General features: G+C 42.3%; 1 protein-coding gene across 2 annotated transcripts in view; it reads right to left on the reverse strand.

Moving 5' to 3' along the window:
• The window catches only part of GALNT2 (polypeptide N-acetylgalactosaminyltransferase 2), a 156,768-nt gene that overhangs the window by 71,188 nt on the left and 71,603 nt on the right, over nucleotides 1-13,977 (reverse strand). For both annotated transcript variants that reach the window (XM_084623353.1, XM_084623354.1), the window contains exon 2: nucleotides 5,054-5,147. In XM_084623353.1, coding sequence (XP_084479479.1) covers nucleotides 5,054-5,147 — 94 coding nt within the window. The remainder of the gene's footprint in view (nucleotides 1-5,053; nucleotides 5,148-13,977) is intronic.

Here is a 13,977-nt window from a genome sequence, read left to right on the forward strand (position 1 = left end):
GTATCCAACAAGACTGAAAGAAAAAAAAAGAAAGAAAAAGAAAAACCATATTCCTAATCACTAACAGATTAAGAGAGCAGTAGAGACTTGCACTGCTTTAGGCATTAGTGATGCAGTCAGCTAAGGAAACTCAAAAGCCTGAATTTGGGTTGACAGGTAAGTAAAAGAATTTTCAAATGTTTTGTTTCACATTTTATTTGTAAGCGCTAGTGACAGTAGCTTTAGAATTTATGAAAGCATATTCATTTATTTTAAAAAGCAGATGACGCCTAAAAAAGTTTGAAAAGAGTTCTACTTAGAAACAGTCGTCTCTCTGTTGTCTTCCCTCTCTAAATTAGAGCTATCTACTTTAAAAGGATCTTCACTTCTACTTCTGCTTCCTTTTCCCTAACTCAAGACTTAGGGCCAGATCCTGGGTGGCAGCAGCAAAAAAGGTACAGAGTTGCTGTAATAAAGCAACTGGAGATTGGGGAATTTCCAAGTTGTAGAAGGTTGGCAGAGATGACTCTAGAGTACTTGCACTAGCTTTGGCCAGGGACAGAAGGGAAGCTGAACATATCATGCTTTGGCCATCCCTGGCCTACAGAATGAACCTGGAGGAAAAAGAACAGAGGAGATCTGAGGGGAAAAGGGAGAAGGAAATGGGCCACAGAATAAATTAACTGAACTGGTAGAGAAGAGATGACCGAGCAGATGAACTTGTATGTGAAGGAAGGGAACAGGTGAAACTCCAGCAGTAGGCATAGTTGTGTGGGATGGGGAGCAAGACCCCAGCAGGAACAGCATATGGGGGATACGTAAAGGAAAGAGGGGGTTGAAGGTGGGAAAGAATAGCAGGTGAGCTACTCAGGAAATCCTCAACCCAAGTAGCAGCCACAGGTGATGTGGGGATTAGGAGCTCACTTTTTGGACCTAGTTTTACAACTAAACATAGGTCAATACCAGTGGGATATATTGTATAGTTACCTTAATGTGGATGTCAGTAACTGCTAGACTGTGTTTGTTATCAAAGAGATGGAGCGGAAGAGAACTGGAATGTCATTTCAGTTGTGCAGTAACATTTAAATCCTCTCCAAGAAGGACCATTTAAAATATTTTTGATGTTACTCTAGTCTAAAATGGAGTAACCTGTACTGGGAAGAGAGCCAGAAATTTTTTTTAACTAAGTAATTAAAATAGGGAAGGTTCCTTGATTAGTTTTAATCTCAGAGTCTCAATATTATTTTTATACGTCCTTTATAAAAATTGTACTATCAGGTTCGAAGGTGTAGTTAATAACTCCTTTACTCAACAAGGGAAATGCAATGCTTTTAATTAAAATGTATAATCACAAATGGTTAATTTAATACAATTAAAGATTGATACTAATACATACGAGCTGGAAATAAATCTCTTCTTTAGTAATCTGTCATGACAAGCAGTCAGGGTTTTGCTTTACCCCTGCTAAAGCTGATACCACCACTTCACAGTATGGGAATTTAGCTCCCTACGGTGTTGAAGATGCAGTGATGTATCAAATGATTTAGGACAGCATTTCTCAAATACGGCCACCATGGCTCCATACGGCAACCATGGTTTTTTCTTGCAGCCACAGCCTCCTAGGCGATTTGGGGGGGGGGGGGGGAGGACAAAGCAGCAGCCCCTCCCCCAGGGCCACCAGCAGGGGCTGGTCCCTGCAGCAGCAGGCTCCATCCCCCAGCCGCAAGCTCTCCAGCTTCAGCTCTGGGCTCATCCCCCACACATCACCCCTGGCTCCCGCTGTCTCTTCCAGTCCCCATCCATGCAGCAGGACTCTAGGCTTCTGCCCTGACACCCCCATCACCCCAGTTGCCTCCCATCTATCTCCTCCCATGACCCCCTACTCACCTCCCCATCCAAGGCTTAATTTGTCCCCCAGCTTGCTGGGGCTGAGTAGGTCTGCTTGAAAGGTGATATTAACAAATATACAAATACCACTTTTCACAGCAACAGACTTACTAGCTAGCAAGTCTAAAAAAAACACAACCAAAAAAGCAAAACATGCAAAGCACCTTATTTGTGTTTCTATTCTGTTTAGGCCAGTAAAGAACAGACAACTGTATATTAATTTTTAATTACCAAGTCTGCAAAAAAAACCTGTATAAATAAATTACAATGATTTGGACATGTATGCATGCATATTTATTTGTTTTTCCTAAACTTAAGTATTTTAGGAAAAATTGTCAGCAGCCACCAGCAAGAGTTGGTGGCCACACTTTGAGGCCACCTAAAAATTTGTTGGGAGAACCCCTGAACACAGCACCATGAATAGAGTTTTTGATGGTAAAATGTCAATTTACCTTTAAAATGTTAATGGCTTTGTATAAAGACTGACTCCCAAGTTCTACTTTTTAAAATATTTGTGCACTGAGCTCTCAGAAAACAATTCCTTGCTTTCCTTGGAGCTCTGGAAATACAATGTTGCGGAAGGCCGAAACAAGCAGCACCTCTCCTAAACCTCAACTGAAAAGCAGGAAGGGAATAGTGAACCAAAGAGAGAAAAAAAGGAAAAAGGCAAATAGCTGAAGCCTAACCACTTCCATTAAAAAAGTTGCACAAAGCTTGCAGAAGTCTGGATTCAAGATCCCATAACTGTGTATTCACAACATTATGTGCATCACTCATTAAAAATGCTCATACTATTTTAAGAGTATAATACTGTGACAATATATTCTTTGAGCGCTGTGTACTCTGCCAGAGTATGTTGATTCTTATTCATCATTCTTACTCAGGTAGGAGAGACTGGTCAACAGACCTCCTTTCTGAACATTCTGGCATCTGGTCTCATTCCTGGCTCCATATTCTCCAGCTCCTGAACTCTCCCTTACTATCTTTAGGACAAACCTCTATATCCTCCCTTTCCATGTTTTCCCCATACCCATCCCAACACCTGTGTCTTCGCCCTATGACCAATGGAAAGGTCTCACCTACTTAGGAGGAAAGCCAAAAGCATTTGATATATGCCTGGAAGCCCTAAACCAGTGGTGCCCAAACTTTTGCCAGGGGCTGAGAGTGGGAGCCAAGGGCTGGGGCTGGAGCAAAGCTGGGGATGGGACAGGGCAGGGCTGGGTGATGCTCCCTCCCTGCCCCCACTACACCTCCTGGGGGGGTATGCCTCATACTTTGAAGACCATTGCCCTAAACCATGACTAAGTAGCCCAATCCCTACAAATGAAGAGCTGTAGCTAAAAGTCACAAGAAAAGCTAAACTATAGTAAAACTGAGAGGTATTAAACATATTTGCAAAGAGGCCTGTTAAGGAAAAACCTGTACAGAAAAATGACTGCTAGAAACCAAACTAACTGAATTATCACCAAGTGTTTACGCACATGGATAAACTGGAAAATAAATTGTTAAAAAAATTTAATTTCTAATCTGTGGTGTGCATAATACTCAAATATATATATTTTGCTAGAAAATAAATGTTCATAACAATTATATTTCCTTAAGTGACTAAGACAAGCTGGGCCAAAGACCATAGGGTGGAAAAACCATTAATTTAAATAGTTTATGCTGCACCAGATTTTAAGATTACAAAACAAAAACATGCTGGAAATTATAGCAAATCCTGCTTAAAGCACAGAGGAAAATTCTCCTAGGTTGTTAATTTTCTTCAAGATCATCTATACTAGTCCAGATGTTTGGGTTATAATTGCTCCCAACGAAGCATCTGGATATGTACAGAAGATCAATGAGAGAAAATATATTGTGGAACCATCTGGTAGAAAGTAATCTCCTTTGCAAGATACACTTGTTCTTCAAGTGCTAGGCATCGGAGACCATTCTAGTGAGTTATTAGCTTTTTTACTCCTTGGTACTTTAATTCTACCTGTGCATGTTTACCACTGCTGCAAAACAGCAGTTTTACAGCAACAGGAGTATTAGGAAGAGGAACAAACCTATACTGATAAATACATAAATGAGCACATCCCACGGTCAACTGAGGCTTTCCTAGCTCATACCTCAGGAAATGTCCCTGTTCCTCTTAAATAAAGACACTGGACTCCTTGCTCCATTCATACGTTATATGCTAGAGAATGTCAGATATGAGTGGGAAAAGATGTCACTTTGCTTTGGAGCACATAAAGCTTATAGCCCATACATTAGCCTAGACCAGGGGCGGCCAACCTGTGGCTCCGGAGCCACATGCGGCTCTTCAGAAGTTAAGACGCGGCTCCTTGTATCGGCATCGACTCCAGGGCTGGAGCTACAGGTGCCAACTTTCCAAGGTGCCGGGGGGTGCTCACGGCTCAACCCCTGGCTCTGCCACAGGCCCTGCCCCCACTCCACCCCTTCCCTCCCCTGAGCCTGCCGTGTCCTTGTTCGCCCCCCTGCCTCCTGCAGGCCACAAAACAGCTGATCGGGAGGTGCAGGGAGGGATGGAGAGGGAAGTGCTGATCAACGGAGCTGCCAGTGGGCAGGAGGCACTGGGAGCCAGGGGCGTTGGCTGACGTGGGGCTGCTGATGTATTACTGTGGCTCCTTGGCAATGTACATTGGTAAATTCTGGCTTCTTCTCAGGCTCAGGTTGGCTACCCCTGGCCTAGACAGGCTGTTACACAAAAGAAACACAATCTCTATCAGAAAAGCCTGTTTTGTTTTGTTTTTCAATTTGTAGCTAAAATGACCTGCTCCTGATTGAAGATTCAACACTGGGCTCATGTGTCAAGTATCACTTTCCAATGGGGAGTGCATACCACCTGCCAGTCCTACCAGTGGAGAGAACTGGAGCACCTCTTGTTCAAGAGCCTTCTTCCAACAAATGAATCTGTACGCAGGGAACAGCTTATAGCATGAGCAGGCATGGATCAAATGTAGATAGAGTATTTTAGGACCAAGCCTCAGCAAAATAGGTATTTTTACTCGCAAGGTGGGCTAGAGTTCAGAAAGTTGAAGTTTTCAGAATTAAAGCAAATCCACATTTTGCATAATAATTCTCTCCCTTCCTGGGTAAAAGCCTCTATCAGAAAAATTCACAGCCCCAGCTTCTCTTAGTTTTGGATTTTTTACTTTGGCAACAAACATTACCGCAATACCTGGAGGTAGGGTCTCCACATTTTGTGCTTTGTCTTCCCCATTGTTACTGCGAGGGTCTTTCTTTTTTAGTGCATCAATGTCATTTGGGTCCTCCTGAAAATCCAACAAAAAAAACTTAGAACCATTTCTTAAATTGGTATGATTAATTTATATTAATTTTCTGTATTTTCAAAAGGGATGACTAGTCACTTTTACTCTTTGACACTAACATGGCCTTTAGACCCTTTTAAGGGTATAAAAAACCTCAAGAGATTTGTTTTAGGCACCAAGGGAGAGAATGGCAAATTCCCCAATTTTTCCAAAAATAGGAAAATAAAACAGGGTTCTAGACACTGGATCAAACATTTAACATATGTGGCAACTACTTAGTGGAAGAAATATCTTGCTCTCAAATAGAAAATTTATTAGGAAATGTGAACCTCAATGTAATCTGTGATACTGAAGTTTGTTTCTACAAAGAATTGTGATGGCAAAGTGTGACTAAAACAAAAGCTAAATAGTGTATGTCCAGCAGTTTGCACATTCAGAGCACTATTACTTGAATATTTATAATAAAAGCTAAATACTACACAGCTAAGTTATTAATTTTCATCATATTCTGGGAAGTGGTTTTCCAATACAAAAACTTTTGAAAGGGCCATAGCAAGTTGCCCTTTACAGGCACCCATTTTGGCAGAACCCATGCTGATAGCAGATTTTCAAATAATAGTTCCACTGGATTTCTGACTATAGTAATAGTGAAAAATGCTAACGTTTAGTGAAAAAGCAACTATCAGTCTTTTTTAATTCCAGTAAAGATATTGATAAATACAGGATGAAAGTTGACTAACAGCCCCATTTTTCTTCCTGCTTCATCACACAGAGAACTCATAATCATGTGTTCATGTTACCATACAAACAACTGGTATCAATTCAGCATTAGGATACATCACAGAATCAAGTTGGAAGAGAAAGTGGGATAACAGAAAGCATTTATTTTAAAAGACTATATTTGGTAATTAGGTATATTACGACAGTGAGGTTTTACTATGAAGTGTCTATGGAAAAGCCTTTATTCTACACATCTGCACTCTACTTATTCAGTCAGCTGCTCCTATTAGCCCTACAGAGTCAACACAATTAAGGAAGATTCTATTCCTTCTCCTGCATTACAGTTATTTGCTAAGTTTCAATTACAGAGTCAGTTTCCCCTGTGAAAACCCACTAAGGGCAGGATTTGCCCTGCAGAATCTTTAATATTGATGGTGGCATGTGAGAAGGAATGACTTGACAAGCTTGACACACAGAGTCAAAGCTGAGCAAGCAAGGGCAGCTGAAACACTTGCTAACAGAATATATTTGATCTGAACGATGTTGGAAGGCAGACATTGACATTAGCTATAAAATAGTAAAAATTTGTAAGGGAACTCAAGGGCAGGTGTAGTTGGTGAAACTACTTGTCACTCAATACTGTCTAGATTTCAATTTTGTGTCCCTATAAAGGAGAAATATCCTATCCTTTCAAGAAAATTCAGAGTACACATCTGTCAAAGCATTTCTAAAGCTCCCACTCACTGTAGTTTACCAGTGCCAAATTCAAAATTAAGGACTTTGTGTGCAAAGTTTACATGCATTGCTGCTTAAGCATAAGTATATTTTTAGAAGGCTTTTTGATGCTGTTTTTTAAACAGCCACTACCCATGCAAATACTGAAAAAAGCTGCAAGTCCGAACTGAGATTTTATAGATTCAGAACAGACTGGAGTAAATAATGCTTATCAGAAATTTGATTATTCAGAATTCCTTGGCCATTTACAAGAGTCACATACTTTGTGGTAAGCTATATTCTACAGCAAGAGGCTTGTTTTTACAGCACTATGGTGCAGCAGACTGGAAAATCTGGTCCAGCTTCATTCAAGTTCAGTGTGCCACAAACATTTGTACTGACAACGTACAACTGCATCAAAGAAGCTGTAACAGAAAAGCTGGGTAGGAGATATTTGTAGGTTTCAGCATCCAAAAAGGCATGGCAGACAGTTGGAGGCTGTGAGATAAACGTGTTAACTCCATATACCTGATAAAGATCAGCAGTGACATAATGAAGTTGATATTTAAATGGTCATCTTTAGGTTTTAGAATTTAAATCTCAGATGAATGATACAGTTCAATACTTTTCAAGTAGTTTGCTGCCTCAGGGAAACCTCACACTTTTGTTCAGATCAGGTAGATTTTCTTTACAGCCATGAGAGCTAGGAAGTTTTAGTTTCTATAGCACAACTCTGCAGTAAGGAGTGGATTCTGCAGTACATTCCATAGCATCACAAAAATACATGGGTCCTACTTTCACATAGGTAGCTTTATTATATAATCTTAAATTCTTAAATCTTAAAGAGGTAACTAGTTATAACAGAAAAACCCATTAGTCTGCCTTGTACAAGGGACACGCAAAAACACTCAATCTCAGATACACACTTGGCACTGTTAGCCTGAATAGAGAACATTTACCCTGACAACTTTAATCTCAAAATGGTTTACAAAGTATATACAGGAATTCACTGAACTTCATGGGTAGAATGTGACAGGTGTGAAAACAGTGCATGAGAGATTAGCACAGGAAGTGAATACTTAATCCAACTGAAATTATGGGAGAATTATGGATGGGCAGAATATTAGTTATCCAAAGCACATAACTGGTCTGTGCAGTTCAGGAATATTTATTCCCGGAAATCAGATATGTAGTTCTGAAACAATGATTCATTATTGCTGGTAAGTAAACCATCAGAAAGCCCTTGCCTCATAGTCAATACCCTTGGCTTCCTTCTGCACTCATGTGTGGTTTCCCTTAAAGGCTAGCTTCCTCTGCCCCTGGCTTCTCACTCATGTTTGGAAGCTCCTCTTCCATCAATTTCCTTCTTTCAGCTGTCCTGAAATTAACAGATGGGCAGAGCTAAATTCTGTTTGTGAAGTATGTAATCTGATAACTGTATGTCTGCACAATTAGAAGTTATTAACAGTGTATCCACCTTCCTGGAATGGTTTATTTTCTTACTTTTAAAGACATCATTTCCCCCCTTTTTAAACATTATGTTCCTTAGCAAACGTAACTCTACCAAGTTTTGCCTAGAAATCAGCTTTAAATTAACTTTTTTTGTGATTCTGATTTAGGTTAAGTTGGCGATCAGTTTGCTTTCCCTGCCAAAGCAAACTCCTTGGTATCAAGCCTCCCTTCAAAACAAAGGCCGATTACCTGGACTTGATTACTAATGCACCATAATATTACTACAGTTGCCAACAACTCTAAAATTTGTAAAACTATCACAAGAGCAGTGACTAGGAGAACCATGTCCAAAGGTGAAGAATGTTTTTACAAAATATAAGTGTATGTACCAAGTCCCACATGTTGAAGCCTAGAGCAAAATGTTAGAGAGCTATAACAACTTAGACTAATTGACTAGGACATTCTTCCCCTTCAGTATCTATAGCCATACATATTTATGTCAGACTCTTTCAGTGGAATGGCATTCAGTGGTAAGCGCAAGATACTGCAGGTATAGCTATGCTTGCCATAGGAGAGTATTTTAACATTACTATTCGTATTCATACTCAATGCTAAGGTAAAGAGTTATATCGATTTAATGGTGCAGAAAACAGTAGGCTGGGTGTGCAAATCATTCATGCCTTCCTTCTGGCATTTGGTGACATTTAAGGAAACTAAAGTGAAAGGCCAGTTCTTATTTACAAGCTCACATCAGACATGCTGGTCAGTCAATGCATGCAGGATTTTTAAGTGCAGGTTAGCAACTGGCTCAGTGGATGTCAATAATAAAAGAAGTAGGGAGACGTGGTCTCAGTGAGGTAGAAGATCTGAATTTTCAGTGGCCATTTCCTGCCCAGCTAATTGGTGGGGAGAAGGAACACCTATTGGTCTGTACTATTAGCAGGCTACAGAAATAAGCTACCTCCCAAAATATCTGGAACACAGCTGTTTACCCACAAATGAAAATCCATGATCCTATTACCTCTCCAACCCTGAAAAGAAAAACTGAGACACGAACTAAGACATATTTCCTGCAATAAGTCGTTTGTCTTTTACAAACAGTGGTCAAAGCACTCATTTATTCTCAAATTAATTTGACTGTGTGTCTATGCAAACAGATATGCATAGGCACATATTTCTATGGCAAGTGCAGGCTCAGCAACAGAAGCTATTTATATTGAGGTATCAGATACATTGGATTTGGAAAAATCTAATAAGCTAATCATAAATCTGTTTGATTCACAAGAACCTGGAGTTATCCGATACTACCGTGAGTGTGCCAAGACAGCTTCAGTAGGAAAAATACTCTGAAACGTGTGGAATTGTAACAGCCGTGTTAGTCTGTATTCGTAAAAAGAAAAGGAGTACTTGTGGCACCTTAGAGACTAACCAATTTATTTGAGCATAAGCTCACGAAATCTTATGCTCAAATAAATTGGTTAGTCTCTAAGGTGCCACAAGTACTCCTTTTCTTTTTGCGAATTCCACACACCTCCACAGGAAAAAAAAAAAAGAGGGTCAAGGACATAGTGACTGTGAGCACTAATGCTTGCAAATTGTTAGTAGCATGATAACAGTGTAACAAAAGAAAGGTCTGTCTAGCTACTTTTCAGACTTTAGAGCGGCTTCTATATTTATTAGTAACTGCAGAGAATGGCTCTTTTATAAGCACTGAATAGGAAACCTATAGCTCTTATTCTACATGTGCTGTATGTTCTAAATCCCCCTGTAAAGAATTGCTTAGCAAGAGGCATTCCAAATACATACAAAAGCAGGGGACAAATAAGATAACCAGAAACAGAACCCAAGGACTGTTTAGCCAAAAGCCCTATTCCACAGGTCCAAGTTACATCATTTGTTTCTCACCATATATATATATTCCCATATATATTTTCCTACCAAAAGTTAGAATATAGAAAGTCTTTCTACATGATTTTCTACAAACAAAGGTTTTCAATGTGATAGCTACAGACATGATTACAGTGGTGCTTGTGATTAGACACCCATAGGAGTTCAGAAACAGCAATCCCAGAAGATAAAATACTTTGCATTGGGACAGCTCCTTCAACAGCAACCATAACACTCCTCCGTTTACTAATATTTCAGAATTATAACTCTGTCATAAATCACAACAGGATGCACGTCTGTAACAAGGTGTTAGAAATAAAATGTAAAACATTCACTAACTGACACCACGGGTATGTCTAAACTGCAACTAGATACCCACAGCCAGACTGTGCCAGCAGGCTTGGAGCATGGGGCTGTTTAATTGTAGTGTAGACATTTGGACTTGGCCAGCAGCCCAAGCTCCAAGACCTTCTCACTTTGCAGAGTCTTAAAGCCTGAGCCTGAATGTCTACGCTGCAATTAAAACAGTCCCTTACCTGAGCCCTGAGAGCACGAGACAGCAGACACAAGCCAGCTGCAGGTTTTTAATTGAAATGTAGACATACTCTATGACTGAATGGTATTATAAAAATTTAAAGTCCCTAAACACAGCCACCACTCTGAATACAAAATATTAAAATTATCCAAAGCAAACGCATGTTCTAGCTATGGGCTGTCACAATAAAAATTAAGAAATCATTGACAAATTAAGTTTTAGCAGGAAGTCACTTAAGACTTACTAAACAGACAAAACAATATGAATTTTAGTGTCTGGATATATGCATTTATATGTAATTCAGACTTTGTGTAGGCAGTGACCTATTACAGGCATCCCTAAATTTTAGAGGACAGGGCACAAGCCAAGTTACAAATCAAGTACTGAGCAAGTGCCATATAATCTCAGTTAAAGGGGTCAGCAATCAATTTCCAATGGCTGCTTAGACACTCAGGGTATGTCTACACTACGAAATTAGGTCGAATTTATGGAAGTCGATTTTTTAGAAAGCGATTTTATACAGTCAATTGTGCGTGTCCCCACACTAGTGCACTAAGCGCATTAAGTTGGAGTGCGTCCACAGTACCAAGGCTAGCGTCGACTTTTGGAGCGTTGCACTGTGGGTAGCTATCCCACAGTTCCTGCAGTCTCCGCCGTCCATTGGAATTCTGGGTTATGCTCCCAATGCCTGATTGGGCAAACACAGTCGTGGGTGGTTTTGGGTACATGTCATCAGTCGCCCCTCCCTCCGTGAAAGCAACGGCAGACAATAGTTTCGCGCCTTTTTTCCAGGTGGGCACCATACTGCTTTCAGCAGCGGTGCAGTAGGTCTGCAAACCATCAGCGTCATCCAAAGCTTCTGCTGCAACTCTACTCTCCTGATGCTATGAATCCACCTTGCAGGTCCTCGAAATGACCGTCGTCATCCATTGCTTCCGCTGGCACTCCGTTCTCTTAGTGGTCTCCCAGGGCCACTTCCGCTGCAACTCTGCTCGGCTGTTCTCGGTCTCGCCATACCACGGCAAGTGTGCAGCCAGCTCAGCTGTTGTGTCCTAACAGCAGACAGTGCGGTAGGTCTGCAAAACTGGTCATCCAACCACCGCTTCCCCTGCAACTCTGCTCTCCTACAGATGTCATACCACAGCAAGCATGAACCCCGCTCAGATCACTGCGGCAGTTATGAGCATTGTAAACACCTCGCGCATTATCATGCGGTATATATAGAACCAGAACCTGCAAAAGCAGGTGAGGAGGCGATGGCAGTGCAGTGACAAGAGCGATGAGAACATGGACACAGACTTCTCTCAAAGCACAGGCCCTGGCAATTTGGCCATCCTGGTGGTAATGGGGCAGGCTCATGCCATGGAACGCTGATTCTGGGCCAGTGAAACAACCACAGACTGGTGGGACCGCACAGTGTTGCGGATCTGGGATGATTCCCAGTGGCTGCAAAACTTTCATGTGCGTAAGTGCACTTTCATGGAACTTTGACTTGCTTTCCCCTGCCCTGAAGCACAAGAATACCAAGATGAGAGCAGACCTCACTGTTCACAATCGAGTGGCGATAGCCCTGTGGAAGCTTGCAACGCCAGACAGCTACCCGTCAGTCGGTAACCAATTTGGAGTGGGCAAATCTACTGTGGGGGCGGCTGTGATCCAATTAGCCAACGCAATCACTGAGCTGCTGCTATCAAGGGTAGTGACTCTGGGAAATGTGCAGGTCATAGTGGATGGCTTTGCTGCAATGGGTTTCCCTAACTGTGGTGGGGCGACAGACGGAACACATATCCCTATATTGGGACCAGACCACCAAGGCAGCCAGTACATAAACCACAAGGGGTACTTTTCAATGGCGCTGCAAGCACTGGTGGATCACAAGGGACATTTCACCAACATCAACGTGGGATGGCCGGGAAAGGTACATGACGCTCGCATCTTCAGGAACTCTGGTCTGTATGAACAGCTGCAACAAGGAACTTACTTCCCAGACCAGAAAATAACCGTTGGGGATGTTGAAATGCCTATAGTTATTCTTGGGGACACAGTCTACCTCTTAATACCATGGCTCATGAAGCCATACACAGGCACCCTGGACAGTAGTCAGGAGCTCTTCAACTATAGGCTGAGCAAGTGCAGAATGGTGGTAGAATGTGCATTTGGATGTTTAAAAGTGCATTGGTGCAGTTTACTGACTCAGACCTCAGCGAAACCAATATTTCCATTGTTATTACTGCTTGCTGTGTGCTCCACAATATCTGTGAGAGTACGGGGGAGACGTTTATGGCGGGGTGGGAAGTTGAGGCAAATCGCCTGGCCACTGATTACGTGCAGCCAGACACCAGGGCGGTTAGAAGAGCACAGCAGGGCACGCTGCGCATCAGAGAAGCTTTGAAAATCAGTTTCATGACTGGCCAGGCTACGGTGTGACAGTTCTGTTTGTTTCTCCTTAATGAAAACTCACTCCCTTGGTTCACTCTAATTCTCTGTAAGCCAACCGCCCTGCCCTCCCCTCCCCCCTTCGATCACTGCTTGCAGAGGCAATAAAGTCGTTGTTTCAAATTCACGCATTCTTTATTAATTCGTCACATAAATAGATGGATAACTGCCAAGGTAGCCTGGGGGAGGGGGGTGGACAAGGCCACACTGCACTTCAAAACTTATTGAATGCCAGCCTTCTGTTGCTTGGGCAGTCCTCTGGGGTGGAGTGGTTGGGTGCCTGGAGGGCCCCCCGCCACCCGCGTTCTTGAGCATCTGGGTGAGGCGGCTACGGAACTTGGGGAGGAGAGCGGTTGGTTACACAGGGGCTGCAGTGGTGGTCTGTGCCTTTCCTGCACCTCAACCATACACCAGAGCATATTAGTTTGATCCTCCAGTAGCCTCAGCATTGCATCCTGCCTCCTCTTATCATGCTGCCGCCACCTTTCCTCTTGATCCCGCCACCTCTCCTGTTGCCCCAGCCACCTGTCCTCGCGTTCATTTTGTGCTTTCCCGAACTCTGCCATTGTCTGCCTCCACGCATTCTGCTGGGCTCTTTCAGTTTGGGTGGACCACATGAGCTCAGAAAACATTTCATCGCGAGTGCTTTTTTTTTGCCTTCTTATCTACGCTAGCCTCTAGGACGAATTGAAACATTTGCAGCTGAGGGATGAAAAAAAGGGGGAGCAAAACTGAAAGACACATTGGCCATTTAGAAGGAGGGGCTGATGTTTTCGGGTTAACATGCAGCACAAACCCAACTATCCCCCCCACCAATTCTCTGGGATGATCGCTTCACCCCTCCCCCCCACTGCGTGGCTAACAGCAGGGATGATTTCTTTTCAGCGACAGGCAAACAGCCCAGCAGGAACAGCCACCTCTGAATGTCCTCTTAATAAAATTCCCCTATTTCAACCAGGTGACCTTGAATGATATCACTCTCCTGAGGATAACACAGAGAGATAAAGAACGGATGTTGCTTGAAAGCCAGCAAACACCGGGACCACACGCTGCCATGCTTTCTTATGCAATGATTCCAGACTATGTGCT

The sequence above is a fragment of the Lepidochelys olivacea genome, assembly GCF_965140295.1.
Source record: "Lepidochelys olivacea isolate rLepOli2 genome assembly, chromosome: 3".
Taxonomy (NCBI): Eukaryota; Metazoa; Chordata; order Testudines; family Cheloniidae; genus Lepidochelys; species Lepidochelys olivacea.